Source organism: Armigeres subalbatus, chromosome 3 (assembly GCF_024139115.2).
Source record: "Armigeres subalbatus isolate Guangzhou_Male chromosome 3, GZ_Asu_2, whole genome shotgun sequence".
NCBI classification, from domain to species: Eukaryota; Metazoa; Arthropoda; class Insecta; order Diptera; family Culicidae; genus Armigeres; species Armigeres subalbatus.
The window spans coordinates 330,524,106-330,549,241 of NC_085141.1; the positions used below are offsets into that span (position 1 = coordinate 330,524,106).

Here is a 25,136-nt window from a genome sequence, read left to right on the forward strand (position 1 = left end):
TGATTTTGACATCGAGAACTGTCATTATCAGCTGTTCTGTGCGTTGAGGTGAAGAAAAATTTGACGACGCAGATCTCAATGTCAAAACAAATTGTGCAATTCTGTGTGTTTGGCATAATCCCTAAAGTATTTTTACGTAAAATTATATTATTAAGTGCTTTAATTTCGTTAATAGAAGGTGAATTGAACTCATAAATCCTCCTCCAAGATGATGCGCTACGAAGGAAGCGAACAACTGGCCGACAAAACAGCCTGCGCCAGAGTACGAGCCGACTTGAAAATGTGCCTGCTGGAGAGCGATTGTTGCAAGAAGGTACATAAAGCAGGAAATTGTTTATCGGTAATAATGCAACTACCAACAACTGTACTTATCATTTGCTATTTCAGGAACGTAAACTTCCCCGTGAGTGTTTGGCCCGCAGGGACGATACCGTTCCGGATCAATGCCGTGCCCTGCAGAACACATTCTTCGAGTGCAAACGGTCAATGGTGAGTAACTCGTGCATATATTGTTTATGATTGCAAAATTCAAATGTTTTATCGTGTCCTTTCTCAGTTGGACAATCGACAGCGATTCAGAGGACGAAAAGGTTATTGAAGTAGGACGGTGCAGGTATTTTTTATTTCGTCCTTTCATATTAGAGCTTGTTTTGCGTACCCATATAAATGACTGTTATCAATTAAACACACCAAATTAGTTCTTATTAATGTTAGGTTTTATTATATCCGATAGCCTTAGAATTACATGCTCAGTTCCAACTATTGTCGGACAAAGATCGCTTTCCCGTGGAAATGTTTTCAAGGATGTTTTTGGTACTGTCATCATCATCCCGTATACTAACATGCTCAGCATTCGATTTACTATCCTCACTGATGTCCAAATCGCTTAGCGAGCCCAGACTTTCTAAATTTGCTACGTCTTTCCTCGATTCCCCACGGGGGAAATGTTTTCTCGTGTACTCCAGCAGCTCTTTGGTGCTATCCAAATCCACTGGTTCCGACAGGCCCAGTTCAGCCTCGCTGGATAAATCGTCCAAACTCTTTTGGGTCTCGATCCGGTCTGGTTGCTGCTCGAGCGTCGGTTTTATATTGTACGTGCCGTTGCGTTGTTTATCTTGTTCACTCGATGATGTAGACTTGGTGTAGGTTTTACTCATCTGATCTAGCTTCTGCAGGTTCTCTTCGATGCTCCGCTTAAGGTTAAGAGTATCTTTGGCTAGGAGGTCGCTGAGTTTTGAGTCGCTTTGTAGTGTTTGTGGTAGACTTATGTAAGGATTGAGTGGCACGAGTAACTCCGTTGAATTTGTTTTGGGGATTGCTACCGGGGGAGGCGTCTTTGGCAGTTTATGGTCCAAGCGAGCGCTTTCTAGAAGGTCCAAATTAGGACTGGCACATTTTTTCGGTTCGCCTGATGGAGGCTTCAAACTGAAATTGTCGCTAGCCTCAATTGTGGTGTTTACAGCCACATCCACGACATCGTGTTGATGCTTCATGTTATCCAGGACTATATTGGAAATTTTCGGTCGTCGCAGGTACTTGTGTGGGTCAAAGTTTTTAAATGGATTTTCAAAGTTTCCAAATTCTGGGAATTCTTTATTATGAGGTTCATAAGTATTTTTAATGACAATATCCTCAGATACATGTCTGTTCGGTTCCAGCAACTCCCGTTGATTCAATTCCAACTTTTCATCGTTGTATGTTTGCCAGATTTGAACCTTTTCATCATTTAATCGCCGTTTGTCTTCTCTTTGCTTTTGTAAGTACTTTTGGAACGATCGATTGATTTTATCGCTTTCGCTTTCCAAATGTTCGATCGTTGCTTTTGCGTTCCTAATAATTGCTTGCGTTTCGTCTTCAAACGTGGCCAATAGCTGTCGTTCGACATCCTGCAACACAAGTAGCTTTTTCTCTTTGGTCTCGGCAGCTTTCAATGATTGAAAGTACTTACTTTGTCGCAGTTCATGTTTCTGAAGATCATTTTTCAATGTAACCAACTTCTCATCGACGTTTCTTTCATGCTGATACAACAGATTTAACTTCTCGTCAATCTTCCTCATGAAGTGAATACTTTCTTCGCTTTCGCTCGCACGCTGTATTACTTCCGGTGAAGTCCGTATCTCTCTCGGTAACGACATCTCTCTTATCCGCTCGGAAAGCACCCTTTCCAGTTTTGATCTGTACTCCAGCTCTGCTTCGTGCATTTTCTTTTCATAGGTTGCTTCCAACTGCGCTTTCTCCTTGTCCAGCATTTTATGAACCTGTTTCTGTAGCTTCGCCACATACTTTTGCCCATGTTCGGTTGATTTGAGTTCATTCAAAAAATCGGTATAACTTTTCTTCTCTTTCAATTCTTCTTGCTTAGCGGGCTCTTCCACCTTTTTAATTTCGCTCATCGATTCCGCCTTATCCGAGTGAATTTGTAGTTTAACTATCAGTTCCTCGAGCGTCTTAGAATACAATTCCAGTCGGCTGACCATTCTCGTCACGTTCTCCGTGCACAATTTCAGTGATGTGGATTGCTCATCATCTCGGCTACCTTCCCGATGAAGCTCTTCAACCCGCTCGATACTCTTCCCCACAAGCTTCATTCTTTGCAGCAACTTCTCCACATTTCGGTGCAGTTTATCCATTCCCAATTCATCAACCATAGTTTTGGCCGCTTCACGATCTGCCTCTTCTTTCTTCAATCGTCTGAATTTGTCTTCATAAGCCTTAACCGATGCCAACGCTGACTTTACGATGATGTAGAGGAGCGATTTGCCACCAGTCTTGGTTGCTTTGGCTTCGTACTTCTCCACCAAACTCGCGAAGTGTTCTACCCCCAATGCTTCGAAGATTTCCTTCAGTTCCATTCGATTCAATCGAAAGTTTTTGGATCTTCCAAAATCAGGAAGCGTGTTCTTGAACGGTACTTCGTTGCTGAACACAGAAAGTGAGAAGTGGCAGTTTTGGGTGTACAGAAACTCCGCGACTAAGGTATTCAGGACAAGAACCATCGGTGATAAGACAATTCCTTGGTGCGTTTGCAATTTCAAGCTGATCTTGCGACCTACAAACATAAAATTGATATAAAATCAAAGCTCAATAAGTGAAAAAATAATTGAAGTACCCAACGCGGTTCTGCTAATTTGATCGATTAAATCCTTCTTCATTTGTAGCTGCAGATTCGCGTGAATGCCCTGCTCCTCAATCCAGTTTTTTATCTGCTCTCGGAACTGTGAATTGGTGATGTCATCTGGATCGAGAAAATCCTGAGCGTCGTTCATCTTCAATGCGATTCTTTGACTCTAAACTGATTCTACAACTCGAGACTCTTATTTAGAAATTTAATTCGTTAGAAGCAGTCATTTATTGGAGTAAACATTACTTTGTGTGTTGTTTATGCGTCCTTTGCTGCATTCGATCGCCATGGCAACGACGGTCATAACAGGATTCCAAACGGAATTCAACTTGCTTGCAAGTTAGAAGGACGCCCAAATTGTACGCAATTGCAGCTCCAGTAATGTGATGAACTTATAGATAAATAAAATAAAAAATCACAGAAATAAAGTTTAAAACAAATGCAGCTTTAGTATTTCCCTTAATATCCAAATTTTTAAATATTTTTACGAATATTAAAAAAAAATTTAAAATGTTTAACATAACTATTCGACAAATATTGTGACATTGCCCGCTTATTGGATTGTGTCTCATATTCTAAGATATAGACTTAGTATTTTCCGAAAGCTTAAGCTAATTTATAGATTTTTTTTATCATTACATATTTTTCACTCAGACTAAGGCCGAAGTGGTCTGTGCAGTACATAAAAGTCTTCTCCATTAACCCGTTTCGGCCCGGGCAACGATTTCAAATTTTAAAATCCACCGTTCCCTTGTTTTTCGACCGATTTGCATGAAATTTGGAGGAAAGATGCATAAGATGCATTAAACCCTATATTTTTGTGTAGATGTATTCCTAGGGACGGTTTTACCGAGGGGGTCCCCTGGGTCAAATGGGGTCAAAAATAGGTCAACTTCCTTTTAATCGTAGATAATTAGTAGTAAATGCTCTCAATAATGATGTAATCGTTTTTATTCATCATTATGCAATAGTGGGAATGGAAACTGCACGTTTGGACGTTACAGATGTTCCGGGAACCTGGTTCCCCCAGGGAAGTGGTCACCTTTTGATTGATTCTGAAACCCAGCTTGCGACACATCAAACTTCATGATTTTGCAACGCAAATACAATAGAAGACATTTGCAGAACATATGAGCGCATTGGCCACTTCCGGAGGTTCCCTGGGAACCTGGTGCCCTCAGGGAAGTGGTCACTTTTTAAGTGGTTCTGAAACCCAGCTTGCGGCACATCAAACTTCATGATTTTGCAACACAAATACAATAGAAGGCATTTGCACAGCATCTGGGCACATTGGCCACCTTCGGAGGCTCCCTGGGACCCTGAAGCCCTCAGGGAAGTGGTCACTTTTTGAGTTGTTCTGAAACCCAGCTTGCGACACATCAAACTTCATGATTTTTCAACACTAATACAATAGAAGGGATTTACAGAACACCTAAACGCATTGACCACTTGCGTAGGTTCCCTGTGAACCTGATGCCCTCAGGGAAGTGGTCGCTTTTCGAGTGATTCTGAAACCCAGCTTGCGACACATCAAACTTCATTATTTTGCAACACAAATATAATTGAAGACATTTGCAGAGCATCTGTGCACATTAGCCACTCCCGGAGGTTTCCGGGGAACCTGGTGCCCCCAGGGTAGTGGTCACTTTTTGATTGATTCTGAAACGCAGCTTGCGACACATCAAACTTCATGATTTTGTAACGCAAATACAATAGAAGACATTTGCAGAACATATGAGCGCATTGGCCACTTCGAGAGTTTCCCTGGGAATTTTACGCCCTCAGGGAAGTGGTCGCTTGTTGAGTGATTCTGAAACCCAGCTTGCGACACATCAAACGTCATGATTTTTCAACGCAAATACAATTAAAGACATTTGCAGAACACCTGAGCACATTGCCCACTTCCGGAGGTTCCCTGGGAATTTGATGCCCCCAGGGAAGTGGTCACTTTTTGAGTATTTCTGAAACCCAGCTTGCGATACATCAAACTTCATGATTTTGCAACACAAATATAACAGAAGATATTTGCAGATTATCTGAGCACATCAACCACTTCCGGAGGTTCCCTGGGAACCTGATGCCAAATAAAATAGAAGACATTTACAGTGCATCTGAGCGCATTGGTCACTTTCGGAGGTTCCCTGGGAACCTGGTGCCCTAAGGGAAGTGGTCACTTTTTAAATCGTTCTGAAACCCAGCTTGCAAAACACATATCATAGAAGGCATTTGCAGAGCATCTGGGAACATTGGCCAATTGCGGAGGTTCCCTGGAAAGCTACTGCATTTCACAATGTTGGGTGGTTATGAAACCCAGCTTGCGACACGTCGAACTTGATGATTTTGTAACATAAATCAGTAGAAGGCATTTGCATATTTGCAGAGCATATTGCGACATTGGGCTCGTTCGCTAGAAACGCCCTCCCCTATTTTTTTATTGAGGCGTAGAACCCTGGTATACCCCTGATTACTCTTAACTATGTATTCGCATCTTGTAGGTTGATCACCATTTGTCAAGTAAACAACCTAAGACGCGTCTTTTCCCAGTCCGGTATAATTGAGTTAATAAAACCCACTACCTTTCCAGGATTTGCAGTCCAAATATCTCCTGGTTGCATAAAGCCACTATTTAGAAATTTAGATCTACCCTTGTACAATGCATCACAACTGCAAAGCAGATGTTCCGAGGTTTCACGTTCCATGTTACAGAAACGACAGATATCATTCTGAATCCGGCCAATATTTTTCAAGTGATATCTGCTCGGGCAGTGTCCGGTTATTAGGCCAGTGAAGGTGCAAAGAGCTCTCTTACTGAGCTCCAAGAGCTTTTCGGTTACATTAGGAATTACAAATCTCTTTGATTGAGCACACTTTTCGGCAACCAACCAGTTGGTTATCAACCTTTGTGCTTCCCAGGATTTCAATTCCATTTTTATAGTACAGTGTGATATACCGCAGAAAAGTTCTGGGCCAATAAATTGTGTATTTGAGCCTCGTTTCGCAAGCTCATCTGCCTCTTCATAACCTTCAATGCCACAGTGTCCTGGAACCCAGTACAGATTTACGGAGTTCTCTTGGCACACTTTTCGCAATGAAAGATCAATGCTTTGAGATACAAATATTTGCATATCTATATTTTCTTTCTACACAGATATTAGCACATTTCATTATAGCAAAAATCTCCACTTGGAACACCTTTGGATAGTTTCCAAATGCCACTGAGATCGATATCCCAGAGCCGAAGAGTCCTGCTCCCGTTTTTGCTTCCTATTTGTGAGCCATCTGTGTAGAATTGTATGGAACCGTCCCGAACAGTGGGACCTCCGATTTCCCAGTCCATACGTGATGGCTCACGTATGTTATAAGGAATGTCATAGTTCTCCACAGGTTTCATCCAGTCTCCACTCATATTCATCACTTCCCCATATTGAAAATTTTGTGAGATGCTCAAGTGGCCCACTAAATCGCCTGACTTGAATACCTTCAATCGTTTAAGTTTTTGCATATTCTTTTCCGCTTCTAACTGCACGAATTCATACAATGGTAGCAGATTTAGAATTGCATCCAACGATTTTGAAGGAGTGCTACGCATCGCTCCCGTTATAGCAATGGACACTAACCTTTGCAGTTTTGTCAGCTTTTTCTGTGCAGTAGCCTCTTTTGTTTTTGGCCACCATACTCCCCTAGGGAAGCAGTCACCGTTTGAATAGTCCTGAAACCCAACTTGTCATGACATCACTACACTACATGACAACATTATCAGAACAGCAAGACAAATTGAATACTTATTGAGCTTCGCGGAATGCCTATGCAGCCAGAAAAGTGATCACTTTTTTATGGTACTCCGGCTTGCGACATATCAAATTCCTCCTGAAACCACATTGTTTTGAAGGTGGTTTTGAAAGGTATATAGCAGTACATCAAATCTCATGGTTTTGTAACACAGATTCAATGGAAGATACTTACGCAGCATCTCGATACGTTGGCCACTAATTTTTACCGGTAAATATGCTATATGATATTTTGGGGCCTTCCTTAGCCGTGCGATAAGATGCGCGACTACAAAGCAAGACCATGCTGAACAAAGCTGGGTTAGATTCCAGTCCGGTGCAGGAAAGGATGCTCCGAAACACACACTACATTATTTGGAGGAAACAAAATCATTCAGGTTGAGGTATCGTAAACTGCATTTCAGAACCATTGGGCATCAGGTTCTCAAGGAACCCCCGGAAGTGACCGATGTGCCCAGATGCCGTGTAAATGCCTTCTACTGTATCTGTGTTGCATAATCATGAAGTTTGATGTGTCGCAAGCTGGATTTCAGAATCACTCAGAAAGCGATCACTTTCCTGAGGGCATCAGGTTCCCAGGGAACCTCCGTAAGTCGCCAATGTGCCCAGATGATGTGCAAATGCCCTCTATTGTATATGTGTTGCATAATCATGAAGTTTGATGTGTCGCAAGCTGGATTTCAGAATCACTCAAAAAGCGACCACTTCCCTGAGGGCATAAAATTTCCAGGGAACCTACGGAAGTGGCCAATGCGCTCAGGTGTTCTGAAAATGTCTTCTATTGTATTTGCGTGTCGCAAGCTGGGTTTCAGAATCAATCAAAAGGTGACCACTTCCCTGGGGGAACCAGGTTCCCGGAACATCTGTAACCGGATTTTGGAGGTCCAAACGTGCAGTTTCCATTCCCACTATTGCATAATGATGAATAAAAACGATTACATCATTATTGAGAGCATTTACTACTAATCTACGATTAAAAGGAAGTTGACCTATTTTTGACCCCATTTGACCCAGGGGACCCCCTCGGTAAAACCGTCCCAAAGGACTCAATCTCCAAATCAAATCTACACAAAAATATAGGGTTTAATGCATTTTTCCTCCAAATTTCATGCAAATCGGTCGAAAAACAAGGAAACGGTGGATTTTATAACTTGAAATCGTAGCCCGGGCCGAAACGGGTTAAACTCGGTCCATGGCAGCCCGCCGTCTGCGGAGGGTCCGCACATCGTCGTCCACCTGATCGATCTACCTGCACACCTCGCCTTCTTGTGCCCGCGGGATCGTTATCGAGAACCATTTTCACCGGTTATTGTTCGACATTCTGGCTACGTGTCCGGCCCACCGCAATCCTCCGATTTTTGTGGTGTGAACGATGGATGGTGCTCCCCACAGCTGTTGCAACTCGTGGGTCATTCGCCTCCTCCATGTACCGTCCGCCACCTGCACCAATGAGCGCTTTGTAGATAGTCAGTTTGGTAACGGCGGCGAAATCTTCTCGATCGGAGCGTTTTGCGGAGTCCAAATTACGTACGATTTCCTGCCATGATGCGTCTCCGAATTTCTCTGCTGGTATCGTTATCGGAGAACACCAGTGAGCCCAAATACTCGAATTCTTCAACCACCTCAATACAAACTCGTGGCGGGTGGCTTACACTGTCCTCTCTTGGGACTCTTCCTATCATGTACTTCGTCTTCGACATGTTGATGACTAGTCCAATCCTTCCCTTTTCAGTCTGATGTAGGTTTCTTCCATCTTCTCAAAATTACGTGCCATACTATCTATGTCCTCCTGGGGGCCCTCCTTAGCCGTGCGGTAAGACGCGCGGCTACGAAGCAAGACCATGCTGAGGGTGGCTGGGTTCGATTCCCGGTGCCGGTCTAGGCAATTTTCGGATTGGAAATTGTCTCGACTTCCCTGGGCATAAAAATATCAGTGTGCTTTCAAGTGTCTCAGAAGCGTTCCTCCAACATTCTAAGAAGCTTCCTTTAAAGTGGCTCTATAGCCGCTATTAATGAGGCTCGGGACCCTCCCTTCAAGGCTCATTGGCCTTTTACCAAGAGGCGCGGAAGCCAACTTTCAAGAGATTCGGAAACACCTTCCAAGAGGTTTGGAAGCCCCTTAAAGAGGCTCGGAAACGTCCCTTCAAAGGGCTCGGAATTATTCTTTCAAGAGGCTCAGAGACTGAAAAGCCGCCTTTAAAGGGACTCAGAACCCTCCCTTCAGAAACCTCCTTTCAAGAGGCTCAGAAGCCTACTTTCAAGATATTCGAAAGTTTGATATTTTAATAAATGATATATTTTTAATTTGAAAATTTCACGGAATAATGAAAATGTCAGCCCAACTTATGGGGAGCCATATATCCCGTTAGTTATCAAGTTCCATTGTTCATGGACGTTTATTACGTAGTTACGTTTATTTTCATTTACAGCAAAAATAGGGGTACCTCAATCAATCCGAAAGTTCGAAGGAGTACCTCTCAAGAAAAAGGTTGAGAACCGCTGATGTAGATCATCAAGTTCTGTACTCAAGAAGGGTTTGGAAGCCCTAAAAGATCTCAAAAAAAAAAATTTTCCTCCATATTTCTACTTTTTTATGGTTTGCATCCTTTTTTGAAGCAGTATGTCCAAAATTTATGTTGAAATACGACGTTGAATCGGTTAAGATGATGGGTTTTAGCGCAACTCTCCCAGACTGGCATACCGTATTCAATCACCGGGAGGACGATTTGTTTGTAGACAGCAAACTTATTCTTCCGTAACAGTGTAGACTTGCGATTGATTAATGCAGTGATCCCCAAAGTGCAGCCCTCCAAGCCTTTTCCTGCGGCCCGCGAAGGATTTCGGGGAAAAAACTACATGTGGCCCATTGTTAAGCAGTACATGCCAAGAAAAGCTTTTGCCCATTTTGGGATTCTGTTCGCACCACTATGTCGTTAAAGCATCGTATAGAAAAAATGAATCGTATTGTCATTATCATGATTAATGAAATCCATCACTACTATGTTATTGTCCAGGGCTATAAAAATAGCAAATGCTGTTTTCCGCGCTTATTTAAACGAGCTTAATGTTGAGCTTCATGTATGAATAATGTTGCCTTACACTGCTTCGTAATAAGGATGCTTTTATTCCTAAAAACATGTTAGGGTTCGACGTAATTCAGCTGAAACTCCTACGAAATTATTAACTCCTGGAAACAAGTTGACTATCAACTATCATGTCATCGTACTTTAAGGTACGGTAAATATTGAACGAAATCAAACATTTTTCAAGTTCCGATATTGATGAAGAAAAGGATTCAGAAAATTCAAATTCATGAAAGCAAGGTTCAGAATGCAGATTTACTAGATTTCTATTCAACACTGCTGGCACCTGGCTTCAAAAATACTTTTGAAACATGCTGTCGTTATTTGCGTAACACCAAATAAATTCATAAGGTCATATGATCATTAGGAAAATAGTTTAGAATACTTTTATTTCCTTTTCGGGTGAGCCACTGCGACCAGTTATTAGATCTATTGTAGAATACTTTCTGCCAACAAAATCGAAAATATGCTGTTGCAAAAGATTTTTCTCTTGTCAAGTCTGAAGGAGCAGAAACAGTAATATCGACTCATTGTCAGCTATGGCTATAAAACCTGCAGAATTAAATGTCCTTACAAGTATGTTATTCGGAAAAAAATCACAGGGATGCTATATTTTGTTAAAATTTTATTTAATTCAAAATTTTGAAAAAAAAATTGAAAATATACTGTGGCCCACTTCAACAGTTATAAATTGCAATGCGGCCCTCGATAGTAATCATAAAATCAGCCCTCTCTCAGCGTTATCTAAGCTTTTTGAAAAAGATAACGCTGAGAGAGGGCTGATAGGTCAGTAGCTTTTAAGGGAAGGTTGGTCCATTCCCAGGTTTCCTGATAGGGATCACTTTGGCTGACTTCTAGGTGGATGGAATGGGAAGTAGCTAAGCCGTAAGCACTGATTAAAAGTCATGGCAAGATGTTCGAAAAACGACTCACCCATATGCTTAATTTCCATGTTGAAGATGTTGTCAAAACCTGGAGCCTTCATATTTTTGGAGGTTTTGACATAGGTGGACAGTTCATCAGCAGTAATCGCCAACTCCTTCGATAAGTCGTTGGGAAGCTGATTGTTTGCATGTTGCCAGACGACAGCTTCATGCGGACTAATAATATTCTGTCCAAGACTGTGTGAGCGAACGAAGTGCCGGCCTATCTCAACAGCCTTCTCATCCGTAGTTATTAAGCGATCCGTAGAGTCAATGTTGTCTAACGGGATCAACGGTGGGACGTGGTTTGGTTTTCAAAATTTTGGTTAACTTCCAGAACGGCTTAGCACAAGCGCTGATCTTATTAGAAAAATCTCTATTTTTGAGGTCCACCATTCTGGCCATGATAATTTTGGTCTGCAAGCGATTACAGTCTGTCTTCAACGATGGTTGACTGTCTTCAAAGATGGTTGTTCAGGGCATTGCTTACCTGACGGACCACCGGAACGTGCAATCTCGTGCCTGCTCAACTCCCATAGCTTCGACAATTTCCAACTGAAAACGGCAATTAATGTTTCGACGTAAGGCGATGACCACTCGTCCCCCGGGGTCAGGTGGATCGAGTCTCACAAGTCGAAAGTCGGGAAAGTAGACATTTACTTCTGGCTTGAGGTGTGTCTCGGTGATGGTTGCGATATCGATGTCCTATTCTCTAAGGAAGTCGGTCAATTCTATGCTTTTGTTCTGGATTGAACAAGCGTTCCAAATTAAGAATCATGGTGGAAGCTTCAGGGCACATATTTGGCTAGAAAAGTCATAACCACCGAAGTGGCGGCGTCGATCTGCTGTTCCTTTGTTCTACAGCTTCGCAGCCGGCGGAACAGGCTCAGGATCCGCTCCATAATTTCCTCCGGGAGTTGAGGTTTTCGGGCTGCTGATCAGCTGCAGCATTGATTTCCACGTTCTTCTAGGCGGATGGGAGAGGATTCTGCAATGTCGGAGTAGCGGCGGCTGACACGTTGAGGTTTGGTGCGCTACGGCACACTTGTTACAGCGAGGCTTCATATGGTAGTTCCTGGTTCCATGGCCGTGCGCAAGTTTCCACACACTGCGCTACGTCGCGTTTTTTCGGGCGGTATATCTCTCCAGACCCAGAGGCTCATGGCGGAGAAGCCTCAATAAAGATATAAAAGAAGTCGACCGAAATCTAACCTGGCAACAGGTTAAAGCGATAGCCGGGCATCGCTCAGGATGGAGATCTTTCAAGTCGGCCCTTTGCACCACCGGAGGTGTACAGGATCCATAAGTAAGTAAGTAAATATCTCTCCACAGTTTTGTGGAAGAGTGCCCTTAATTTCTGAAGGTCCGCCATGCTGGTAGAGCCCTTCTCGAAATGCACCAGGTACAGTACATCCCGGTGATTATTCCCTTCGACGCGCTTGATGGGAAACACGTTAATCGGCTTCAACTTGTTGGCCTTCAGTTCGTCAACAATTGCCTCCGTGGTCCCGTGTAAGACCACGAATAACAACTTTGAGAGTGATATGGAAATGCTAATATCATCTTCCAAACTTAGACGTACATGTTCATGATATAAATAGAGGCGGAAATATAGATTTGATAGTTCCGTTAGGATACGGCAGCCATGAAGAATGTTTTTATAGAGGCGATTTGGAAGCAAGCGGAGGGCAATATTTGTGATGGTATAATATTTATCTCACGACCTTCCTTCTGCCAAAATCCCATATGAAGGGGGAGGGAAGAGTATCAGTGTGGAAGCTGATATACCTCCACTAGCAAAAGGAAGGTGGTTTGATTTGCTCATATTCCATCGCGTGCGGAAGGGTTTTCTATCGACGAGTACTGCCTCTAAATTTCTAATATGACATCAGCATCTAGTCGAATAGGATTTTTATTGCACAGTTCTGTTATCTCCATGCGTCCTTTAAGAGGCTTTGTTCCAGGGGCATCATGCGAGTAGAACACGCATTTTTGGGCTTGCAGGTGTTTGCTGACGTCCTGGTAGTCGGCTTCGATGGTCCAGATAATTTTGGTTCCCACGTATGCATGTATGTGGGGCGCAGAGTGTCTTCACTTGTCAGTTTACTTCCAGACACATTCATAGTCGGCTCTGGACTGTCAATATTCGATTGAATATTGGTCGTTGAATATTTATGTGCATTCTACAAATTGATAAATTATTCCAAATCTAGAGTAAAACGTCCTATCGTTGTGGTATGTCCTAATGTTGCGGTAGTGTCAAAATAGTCCATTATGGATATAATAGCATTAAAAACAATTGTGGATACGCTAAAACTCTACGAATTAACGACTAGAACAGCTTTTGTTTGACGAAATTCCGTTCAAAATTATGAAAAATTGACATTTTTCATTATAAATTTGAATCCTTTGAGCCTATTATCACAGAGAACAGACATGCAGGGATGCCAGATGATATTTTCATATGTCTTCACAGTCGTTTAAAAATGTCTTCAAATGTCTTCAATACTAAAATTATGATTATCATCAATTTCAAAATCCAATAGGTTTGTAAAGTCAATAATCCCCTTGTGTTACTGGTGTGGAATGTTGTTTATTTTTTTAACTTAAAATTTATTAGAATTCAAAAGAATAATCCTTAAAATTCTTTAATTTTTTTTAAAACGAGTTTCCCCTGGATTTTGTACTGAGTCGGATTTTTTAACTAAATTTTCAGGTGGAATTCTTCCAAATTTATTTTTAAAGAATACTCTGTTGGAATTCATAATTTACTGTGAAATACTTGAAGAAACATTCAGAGAATTTTCTGAAGGAACTTCCGGATAAATTCCTGATTGAGCTTCTTATAACTTATACTAATTTCTTCTGGATGGAGCTTCTAATTACTCCTGGAAGTCTTCTGAAAAAAAAATCCCAAGGAATTCCTGTTGGAACATCCAAAGGATTTACTGAAGAAACTCCCGGAAAAAGTTCAGAAGGAATTCCTGTAGAAACTTCAGGATGAATTCCGGAGGTTTTTTTTTGTGAATTTCTGAAGGATATCTGAGGAATTACTGAAGCAATTTCCGGTGGAATTCCTGAAGAATCTTCTGGATGAATTCTTGGAAGATCTTCTTGAGATATTGCTGTAGAAATTTCCAAAAGAAATCCTGGAGGAAATATCAGATAAATTCCATAGTATACTTTCGGAGGCAATCTTGGAGAGTCATTCGACAACTTTCTTAAAGGATCTTCCAGAGGGATCCTGATGAGCACTAAATTAATTATATTTTGTACCGGTCTATTTTGAACTCTACTCCGCACGTTTAAAATTGAAGAGATCGCAAATGCGCATGTATAACATGCTGACCGATGCCCACCGTGTTGTAGTGGTCATTAAATATTCTATATAGAGGAACGAAGGAGATGTAAATATAGAGTAAGTTCATCAGTTAGAAATGCACCTCGAAGCGTTCAACACGTAGTTTTGTGTGTTTTCGGTCGATTGTGCGGTCAATAAAATAACATATCCCGGTAAAGTTCGAATTTTGAAGTCGTTTATCCGAATTCGAAACACAGAGTCATAAGGATCACAACTCTGTGCGAAGAGTAAGACTAAGTAACCGAGCATAGCAGAAGACAAACTCCATGTGGGAATATGTGCTTAAAAATAGTTTGAATAGCACAAACATCCAAGCACTGAACCATCCAACATAAAAATTCTAAAGGATAGTGTGTGCATCAATTTGACGAACATCTTCTGGGCCGTCTATTGCTTGGCGGTGGAAAGCCCCATCAGACCCCTTGTGGAGCTTCCGCCGCAATCTCGGGAAAATTTTCGGAAAAATTCCTGGAAAAACTACTGGAGGAATTCGTGAAGGAACTACTGGAAGAGTTCTGGAGGAACTTTTGGAAGATCTTCAAAATGAAATCCCGGAGAATTTTTCGGAAAAATTCCTGAAACTTCGGGAAATTTTTCTGGAGGGATTACAGAAAGAATACCAGGACGATTTTTTGAAGAAAATTCATTCTAGAAGAATAATCAAATGAATCCAAGGAAAGGAGGACTTAACGAAAGTGTGTAGCAAGTTTCCTCTGAATTTCTTTTAAATAGATTTTCCTGTAAAAATTTACCTTGAAAATTATGAGAAATATCCATTTAACACCAGCATAGGGGCCGTACATATATTACGTAAGCACTTATGGGGGAGGGGGGGTCCGTCATTTTCTTACGCACCATATAAATGAAAAATCATTTGTATGAAAAAAATCTTACATGGGGGGAGGGTGGGTCGAAAAACCCAGAAAAAATGCTTACGTAATATGTGTACGACCCCATAATTTCAATTTCGTATCGACATTCGTAAGATTTTTTTATGAAAATATTTGAGACAATTTTCTTGTGGAAATTAAAATGGATTTATTGTGTGAGTTGTGGAAATCAAGATGAATTTTCCGTTTAAATTTTGGAGGATTTCCTTTATATCTTTTTTACAGAAAATATTAAATAGGGGGCCCTCCTTGGCCGTGCGGTAAGACGCGCGGCTACAAAGCAAGACCATGCTGAGGGTGGCTGGGTTCGATTCCCGGTGCCGGTCTAGACAATTTTCGGATTGAAAATTGTCTCGACTTCCTTGGGCATAAAAGCACATAAAAGTATCATCGTGTTAGCCTCATGATATACGAATGCAAAAATGGTAACTTGGCTTAGAAACCTCGCAGTTAATAACTGTGGAAGTGCTAATGAACACTAAGCTGCGAGGCGGCTCTGTCCCAGGGTGGGGATGTAATGCCAAAAAGAAGAAGAAGAAGAAGATTAAATATAAATTTTGTACTGAATTTCCAATTTTAATTCTCTTGAATATAGACAAAAAATTCCTCATAATTTTCATCGAAAATTCTCCTTATTTTAAAACATGAAAAATGCTTTGAAATTTTCACAGAAAATTATTTTAAAAATTCACGGAAAATTCAAAAAGTTTCCCGAAAGATTAATTGAATTCGTAAGGAATTTAGAAAAAGATCAGGTTCTAGCTCAACGGTTGAATAGTCATGTTGTTGAATAGTTGAATAGTCAAGTCATAGAGGAGTTCAATATATTTTTGCCGTAAATTACATCGGTCATTGCGTTCCGATGTAATGATCGAAATACCGTGCGTATGAGGTCTAAAATGCGTTTCATTTATTAGCCAGCTAGTGTGAATGTATTTTTATGTTTGAGATTCTAAGCCCGAGACAAAGACTATTATAACTTTTGTATTTTTTTGTATAATTTACATATAGAAGTCGCAGAATTAATAAGTTAGAAATAAAATTATATTTTCTCTCGCTGGTTCATTGATTGTCTTCAAGTATCTTCAAATAAGTAGATAAGTCTTCAAATATTTTGAAAAGTCTTCATAATGTCTTCACGAAATAAATGTCTTCACAGAGAATCAAATGTCTTCAAATTGAAGACATGTCTTCAAATCTGACATCTCTGGACATGGAGGCTCGAACAAAATTTCTTGCAAAATATTTTGTAAACAAACACACCGAACCTCAACGCCACCGACGTCGACATTGCAACTCACAATCTCATTTTGACAACACGATGGCGCTGGTATGCTCTTGCATGCATAACGACACTAGCGCACAGTGGCATTTTTTGATGACGCTAGCGCTGATTATGCACGGGATAACGTCGACATTCCAAAGTTATTCAAAATGAACAGTAAAAAGTTATCACAACATAGCGAGTTCAGCTTCAACGTCTGTTCTCTGTGCTATTATTGCGGTAGTGCTACGGTCCTTTTTGTGTTGGTATCGATCTCCATAAGAATTACATGCAATACCGCAACAATAGAACTGACCTTGAGCAAATGCCGCAACGATAGGCAACTACGTCCTTTTATTGCGGTAGTATGTTTTTATTGTGATAAAAACAAAACAACATAAGTTTGGCACAATTGACGTAATATTTACGAAACTATAGTTAACGAGCAACCTATTCGACTACTGCAATGTGGAAAAAGACGAACAGGTAATTTTTAAAGAATTTTTAAAATCAATTTTGTTTTGACACGGTGCTTAACCCCTCCATAATAGGTCGTTTTACCCTATACACTTTTCAAATGAGTAAAGTAATGTACATATCCCCCCGCTTATCCGGACCTCGCTAGTCCGACGACTCGTTAGTCCGGATCTCGCTAATTCAGAATTTTCCGGATTAAAAAGTATCAACACCCATTTGAACACATTATGCTGTCAGTTTTCAAATTTGTGCTGTGATTTTGTTTTGGTTCATTTGTATGGATTTGACAGTCGGATTAACGAGAGAAACCTCGATAGTCCGGCCATACATTTGTCGGATCAACGGGGGGATACTGTAACACAAAGGACCGATTTTCAACCGTGAGGAACTAACAACGGTAAACGTCAATATAAACAATGCTAATTATGTTTTTTACTGCTCATAGTAAGTATGCTCAGTGACAGTTAAATGAATGAATTGAAGGTAGGAGTAGTCGTCTGGCTATGTCATTCTATGTTTTGAATAATCATGGGATGTTTGTCAAAAATCGAACCGAAGTAGGTTCATAAAGATGAATATTTTAAACCCCCCGATTTTCCCAAGGGCCCCCCTTGGAAAAAAAATGTTTTTTTTCAAAGACTACTGTTGCAATGCTTTCAAATGAACGCAAATAAATGTGAATTTATGGAAATAACTGAATTATCTCCCTAAAGCAGCGGTTCTCAACCTTTTTCTTGTGAGGTACCCCTTCAAACTTTTGTATTAATTGAGGTACCCCCTCTTGAAAGTAGGCTTCAAGTCTCTTGAAAGAATAATTCCGAGCCCTTTCAAGGGAGGCTTGCGAGCCTCTTGAAAGGAGCTGTTGAAGTAAGACAGAAACATTTGATCGAAAGTCTTTTTTTGCTTGAGCATCCCTCTGTTATCATGATTTTCTCTTCTCTCTTTGCTCACTTATGTATCTCCGATCATCTGAGTTTTGTAGGCATATATTGTATGTAGATAGTATATAGAAAGTAGGATAAATAAACAAAAATAGTTAGTTGGAAAAAACCGTCGCGGAGTAAACATCATCGCTCTTTCGTGTCTTAATAAAATTAAGTAGTGTTCGCGAATAAAAGTGTTTCTGTTCTACTGGAAACGAATAGTTTTTTGAAGTGTCCGAAAGAAATCCGCGACGGCGCGAACATTTGGTCCTCCACGAACCAGATCTGTGTATCTGCATCGGACACTTAGGATCCATAAGAAGGCCCTGCAGAAGAAAGTTCTGTGTAATGCTAGACTGAAAAATTAGACAATAAGTGCGCGAAAGCCATCGGTGAATAATTCGCACGGCTCGGAAGACAAAAAAAAGTGAAGTGAACTCGATTCTGTTCCACGCCGACGAAAGGAGATATCGTCGCCATCGCAGACTACGACGCAATTCTTCAGCAGCAGTACAACGGTCATTTTGTTCGACGAACCCAAGAACCATCCAGCGCCATTATACGGGATCGCCCACAAAGGACATTTTGGATTGATTGAAGGGAAGTAGTGCATGTATGAATGGTGTCATCGGCTTGTGGCTAATAAATTGATGATAAAGTGCATGCGAGTTGTGTCCTCATTTGGTGCATTGCCCTGTGGTGTCCTCCCACTAGTATAAGTTGGTCTCGGTAATTCGCTGGATTGTTGGCTGGTTTCTCTTCTCTGGTTGCTTTCCCTTCGCTGCAGTCTTGTTTTGAGCTGTCATTCTGTCTCATAAGATCGCGATTTGTGAAACGTCGAGTCGATCGGGAGTGTTTTTGTTAAAAAGTGTGCAGTGTACAGTGATTGAAATAATTAATTACGATACCGTAGTTAATCCAGTGCTGTGATCAGTTTGGTAGGTGTTTACGCAATGCCAGATTTTCGGGAGTTGTCCAAACGCGAACGACGTTTGCTTTCAACATTGAGCGGTGTAGAGAAATTCGTCACCAATTATGAAACTCCCCGAGACGAAGCGCAAATCGTCGTTCGTTTGCAGATGTTGGAATCAGCATGCAAAGAATTCTACGAAGTGAGGGAGAAAATTGAGCTGCTTCTTGAAACGACGAGTAGTAAATCGGACTATGACGAATCCGCCAAGGTGAAGCAAGAAGAAGAGAACAATCAAGCGTTGACCAGTTTTGAAGATAGGTATTGCTTAGCAAAAGCTAGTCTGTTATCAGTACAATCTGCAACCATTTCTACCACGTCAAAAATGGATCAACTTGGCGATCATTCCGGCGTATCCTACTCAAAAGTGAAGCTGCCAGAGATTCGTCTTCCATCATTCGATGGGAAGATCAAGGAGTGGGTTACATTCCGCGACAGTTTTCGTAGCCTAATTCACGAGAACAAGCAGCTCACCGACGTGGATCGATTTAGCTACTTGAAGTCAGCTTTGTCGGGAGAAGCTATACAGGAAATAGAGTCTGTTGAGTTTTCTGCTGTTAATTATAGCGTAGCATGAGAAGCGCTGGAGTCCCGTTACGAAAACAAAAAGTTAATTGTGAAGGCACACTTGGATTCCCTCTTCGCGGTTGAAGGTTTGAAACAAGAAAGCTACCAAGGGCTGAACAATCCAGTTGGAGTATACGAAAAAAAAATCTACAAATGCTTCAAAGGATCGGCGAACAAACTAGTGGATGGAGTACGATTCTGGCCCACATGGTGTCTTCCTGGCTGGATCCTGCCACACTACGGCAGTGGGAAACACACCACAACTCCAAAGTGGTACCTACCTACAACAGTCTTATCACCTACTTGCGCAGCTACTGTTCAGTCCTGCAATCCGTTGCTCCAACGAAATCTAACTATTCTGATCAACGTGCACTGAAGCCGTCTGTATGTCACACTGTTGTCAAATCATCGCACAAGTGCCCATTCTGCAACGAAGCGTGGCATTCTGCTTTTGTGTGTAGCACATTTCAACGTTTGATGGTTCCAGAACGTAATGAGGCGGTTTTCAAAGCAAAATTGTGCCGAAATTGCCTGAGCCCTGGCCACTTTGCCAGGAACTGTGAAAGAGGTGTTTGCCGTCACTGTGAACAAAAGCACCACACCCTGCTACATAGCGCTCCTACCAGATCCTCCGTTTCACAATCGCAAACAAATCCTCCGATTCAAAACAGTCGACAGCCACAATCCAATTCACCAAACCCGAACCAACCGACACAAATCGAAAGCACCTCTATGCACACCAATTTGCAAGAACAAAGCACTTTAGACCCAGCCACAAATACAGCCCCAAGTCAGACACACGTTGCACTCCCAATCATACCCACACACAACATCCTACTTTCAACCGCCCTCGTCAATGTTAAAGATCGGTATGGTAATACCATGCTGGCACGAGCTCTGCTGGATTCATGTTCTCAGCACTGCTTGATGACGAAGGAATTTTCTAGCCGACTAAGATTCCACGAAGTTCCATCATATCTATCCGTTCAAGGTATCGGACTATCTGCAAGTACTTCTACCAGATTAGTCAGTGCGGTAGTTAGTTCAAGAAATGATCGCATTTCATCATTCGCACAAGAGATGCATTTTCATGTCCTTCCACGATTAACGGTTTCACTACCGACGGCAAGGTGCGATCCTGGGGAATGGAAGCTTCCAGAGTCATCACTCTGGGCTGATCCTCGGTTTTATGAGCCAGGTCCAGTAGATATCATTATCGGTGCGGAATTCTACATGGATCTCTTGGTGAACGAGCAACGCAAGGCAACTGTAGGGGGTCCCACGCTTCAAAACACTGAACTGGGATGGATCGTCTCCGGAAAGGTTCCGGATAGTACTCTCAGTGAATCACAATCGCTTATCGTCGTCTGTTCCACTTCCGACCTTCAAGATCAACTTGCCAAGTTCTGGGAGCTGGAAACATGTCGTAGCCAGAGTACACTCTCTGTTGAGGAGTCAACCTGTAAGGAGCATTTTGATCGGACAACGATCAGAGACGAGACGGGGAGATTCATCGTTACGCTGCCAAAGAAAAACATGATACTTGGCCAGTTGGGCCATTCAGAAACCACTGCGATTAAACGACTGATAGGCATGGAACGTCGTTTCTGCGGAAATCCAGAGCTAAAGAAGATGTATACCGAGTTTATCCAAGAGTATCTTGAGCTTGGACATATGAAGGAAGCTGCGGAGGAAGCAAAAGACGCTGTCACAAGATATTACCTTCCGCATCATGCTGTTTTCAAACCAGAAAGCACAACCACGAAGCTACGTGTAGTCTTCGATGCTTCTTGTCCAACTTCAACAGAAATTTCATTGAATGATGCTCTTCTGGTGGGTCCTGTCTTGCAGGATGATCTGACTAGTATTACTCTTCGCTTTCGCACCCATCGTATTGCTGTGAATGCTGATATCGCCAAGATGTACAGAATGATCGGAGTTCAAAGAGAAGATCATCCATTGCAGAGTATTAAATGGCGAAACGATATTTCTGAACCAATTCGTACGTTTGAGCTGTCAACTGTTACTTACGGAACATCATCAGCTCCGTACTTAGCCACAAAATGCTTGCAACGCCTTGCAGGTGATGGGGAATCCACACACCCAATAGCATCCAGAGTGATCAGGAAAGACTTTTATGTCGACGACATGCTTTCCGGCGTAGATACGTTAGCATTAGGTCAGAGGATGGTTCGTGATATCATTGAACTTTCTGAATCAGCAGGATTCTTGCTTCGAAAGTGGAACTCTAACAGTAAAGAACTTCTTGAAGTCGTACCGAAAAACTTGAGAGACGATCGCTCGGTGCTGGAGTTAAAAGGGTCCGAAACAACCGTCAAAACTTTAGGATTAGCATGGGAGCCCAGCTCAGATGTCTTTCGTTTCACATATCCGTCATTCAATTGGGCAACGTCAATCACGAAGCGCGTGGTCGTCTCGGATGTGTCTCGTCTCTTCGACCCACTTGGTCTAGTTGGTCCTGTCATCATTCAAGCCAAGATTTTTATTCAGGATCTGTGGAAGGATAACAGCGACTGGGATGAACCACTCAACCCTGAGCATCAAGCACAATGGCAGGAGTTTCGGAGAAATCTTACAGGACTAGAAAACCTTACAGTTCCTCGGTGGGTGGGAACCGGTGGTAATACCAAGACGGAGCTCCATGGATTCTGCGATGCTTCAAACAAAGCATATGGAGCCTGCTTCTACATTCGAACGATCTCCGAAACGGGGAGGTGTGTGTGAGGTTATTGACAGCGAAGTCACGTGTTGCTCCTCTGGACAATCCGAAAAAGGAAACAAGCGACTTTCCACTCCGAGACTAGAGCTTTCATCTGCTGTGTTGCTGGCCCATCTATTCGAGAAAATCACAAACAGTATTGGCATAGAAACGAAGTGCTTCTTTTGGACGGACTCCACGATCGTAAAATGTTGGTTGGCATCATCGCCATCAAGATGGAAGCAATTCATCGCAAATAGAGTTTCGGAGATCCAACACATTACCAAGTGTGGTGTCTGGAATCATGTAGCTGGTCTAGAAAATCCTGCGGATATTATTTCTCGTGGTATGATTCCAGCACAATTACAATATGAATCACTATGGTTCAACGGTCCGCACTGGTTAAGTTCAGATGAACATAACTGGCCTTCAGCTCCACAGATTGACGAAGAAGACTTTGATCCTTCAGTTCTTGAAACCAAGAGCATAACAGCTGCTTTACCAACACTTCCTCCCAATGAAATCTTCAGTTTAAAATCGTCGTATACGGAGCTTCTACGACTCACCGCTTGGATTCAAAGGTTTTGCTACAACTCTAAAACGTCGAATCGTAACAACCGTCGTAAAGGTCAACTTACCGTGCATGAATTAGATGAAGCACTGGATTCTCTAGTACGCGTCTCCCAGCTTGAATGTTTCCAACAAGAGGTAGCCGACCTATCAATGGATAAAGAAATTCGAGAATCATCGAAACTGTCGCCCTTGCACCCGGAGCTTAGGAAAGGCATAATTTGCTTTGGCGGCCGGCTTCGTCACGCTCAAATTGCAACTCGTCGTAAGCATCCGTACATCCTTGATCACCAGCATCCGTTTACGCTCCTCATTATTGCACACTACCACCGGAAGCTATTACATGGTGGACAACAGCTGATGATTTCGGCCATTCGAGAACGTTTCTGGCCTACTAGTATCCGGAATCTGGTACGGAAAGTCATTCACAGATGTATACCTTGCTTCAGGGCGAAACCAAAAGTTCAAGATCAGCTAATGGCAGACCTGCCTCCCGAGAGAGTGAACCCCTGTTCTCCATTTCAAAGGGTAGGCGTTGATTATTGCGGCCCATTCCAGATCGCCTATCCACAACGTCGTAGTCGTCCTGTAAAAATCTTTATAGCCGTTTACGTATGTCTAGTGACCAAAGCAGTGCACCTAGAACTAGCGTCTGACCTTTCCGCACAAGCTTTTATTGCCACCTTGAAACGCTTCTCTTCTCGGCGCGGCAAGCCGGAGATTATCATGTGTGACAATGGAACTAACTTTGTCGGTGCAAGACGACAGTTAGAACATTTGCGTCACTTGTTCAACAACCAGCAGTTTCAACAATACGTTATCAGGCATTCTGCAGATGAAGAGATCCAGTTTAGATTTATCCCAGCTCGTTCGCCAAATTTCGGTGGACTTTGGGAATCTGCAGTCAAGTCGTTTAAACTACTTTTCAAGAGAACGATTGGCTCGCACACCCTACTATACGATGAGATGCTAACAGTCCTAACGCAAATGGAAGCAGTAATGAATTCTCGGCCCCTTACACCGCTTAGTAATGACCCGGACGATTATGAAGCTTTGACCCCCGGACATTTTTTAATTCAGCGACCTCTGACAGCAATTCCAGAGCCCGATTTGGATGGAATCCCAGAGAATATATTAGCGGCCAAGGCCAAGGTCCTTAAATTCATCGCAGCATCGCCAAAGCAACTATGAGAGGGTCAACGATGCTATCCGGCATCCTCGCAGGCCAAGCAGGCCTGCGATCCAGGCAAATCATTTCATTATATAGTTAAAAAGGTAAAAAGCACCCTCTCATATTTTCCAGCGACATAATCGGCATCCTATTGTCGGTCCAGCATATATTACGGAGAAGGTATATCGGAGACTCGAAACATGCGATATTATCAACTGCAAGAAGATGATGTGTCTTGTGATGACCTATACCAGGAACAGATGCCAACCGGCATCCGCGCAGGCCATGGAGGCCTGCGATTCAGGCAAGTCGTTTGTTTTTATGATTATTAAGGTAAAAAAGCACCTGCTCATCTGTTTCAGCATATCATTCTGTACCAGCATCGTTTTCGGGAGTAATTAACTCAGCAGGAGTCAATCGTGAAATTTGTGGTTTTATGGAAGTCGCAAAGTCCACTGCTATCGAGGGCTATCATGAGCATCGTTGTTACCTGAATACCAGCAGCTGTAAAGTCCATTTTCAACCAACTCTAAATAACAGCATCAAAACCCTATCGCCGCAACCGACCAACGACATGTCAACACAGCATCCGAATATGTAGTATGGAACAAGATTTACCGATCAAAACAAACACAGTTTGCATTCGTAGGTAATAAGAAGAAGCAGGAGGACTAGAGTGAGACAATTATTGAAACCAAATTTCAAGGTGGCCGGCATATGTTGAAGTAAGACAGAAACATTTGATCGAAAGTCTTTTTTTGCTTGAGCATCCCTCTGTTATCATGATTTTCTCTTCTCTCTTTGCTCACTTATGTATCTCCGATCATCTGAGTTTTGTAGGCATATATTGTATGTAAATAGTATATAGAAAGTAGGATAAATAAACAAAAATAGTTAGTTGGAAAAAACCGTCGCGGAGTAAACATCATCGCTCTTTCGTGTCTTAATAAAATTAAGTAGTGTTCGCGAATAAAAGTGTTTCTGTTCTACTGGAAACGAATAGTTTTTTGAAGTGTCCGAAAGAAATCCGCGACGGCGCGAACAGGAGCTTCTAAATCTCTTGAAAGTAGGCTTACGCAGCTCTTGATGAGAGGATTCTTAGCCTCTTGTAGAGAGGCTTTCGAGTCTCTTGAACGGCGGCTTTTGAGTCACTTAAAAGGAGGCTTCCTTTGCGTCTTGAAAAGATGCTTCTGAGCCTATTTAAAAAAGAATTCCGAGCTTCTTGAAGGGAGGCTTCCGAGGTTCTTGAAAGAAGGCTTTCGAGCCTTATGAAATTAGCTTTCCGAGCATTTTGAAAGAAGGCTTCTGT

At 42.1% G+C, this 25,136-nt stretch overlaps 5 protein-coding genes across 6 annotated transcripts; 4 read left to right on the plus strand and 1 right to left on the minus strand.

Annotated features, from left to right (window-relative positions):
• The first annotated feature begins 37 nt into the window (after positions 1 to 37).
• LOC134225649 (cytochrome c oxidase assembly factor 5) lies at positions 38 to 704 on the plus strand. The gene is made up of 3 exons (XM_062705905.1): positions 38 to 313; positions 388 to 489; positions 557 to 704. Exons 1-3 carry the CDS (start codon positions 209 to 211, stop codon positions 596 to 598), a joined length of 249 nt encoding a protein of 82 aa, XP_062561889.1. The 5' UTR covers positions 38 to 208; the 3' UTR covers positions 599 to 704.
• On the minus strand, positions 695 to 3,565 carry LOC134225647 (centriole and centriolar satellite protein OFD1). Of its 2 annotated transcripts, XM_062705900.1 has the most exons (3): positions 3,368 to 3,565; positions 3,110 to 3,298; positions 695 to 3,049 (listed from the first exon to the last, which is right to left on the minus strand). In XM_062705900.1, exons 2-3 carry the CDS (start codon positions 3,264 to 3,266, stop codon positions 750 to 752), a joined length of 2,457 nt encoding a protein of 818 aa, XP_062561884.1. In that variant the 5' UTR covers positions 3,267 to 3,298; positions 3,368 to 3,565; the 3' UTR covers positions 695 to 749. The 2 variants fall into 2 exon arrangements, with proteins under 2 accessions (XP_062561884.1, XP_062561883.1); XM_062705899.1 differs by having other exon boundaries at positions 3,110 to 3,565.
• Positions 3,566 to 18,783: 15,218 nt separating this feature from the next.
• Positions 18,784 to 19,377, plus strand: LOC134222726 (uncharacterized). The gene has a single exon (XM_062701890.1). The coding sequence runs from the start codon at positions 18,784 to 18,786 to the stop codon at positions 19,375 to 19,377; it is 594 nt and encodes a 197-aa protein (XP_062557874.1).
• A 1,223-nt stretch (positions 19,378 to 20,600) lies between these two features.
• Positions 20,601 to 22,112, plus strand: LOC134222727 (uncharacterized). Its single transcript, XM_062701891.1, has one exon. The coding sequence runs from the start codon at positions 20,601 to 20,603 to the stop codon at positions 22,110 to 22,112; it is 1,512 nt and encodes a 503-aa protein (XP_062557875.1).
• A 322-nt stretch (positions 22,113 to 22,434) lies between these two features.
• On the plus strand, positions 22,435 to 23,847 carry LOC134222728 (uncharacterized). Its single transcript, XM_062701892.1, has one exon. The coding sequence runs from the start codon at positions 22,435 to 22,437 to the stop codon at positions 23,845 to 23,847; it is 1,413 nt and encodes a 470-aa protein (XP_062557876.1).
• Positions 23,848 to 25,136: the final 1,289 nt, after the last annotated feature.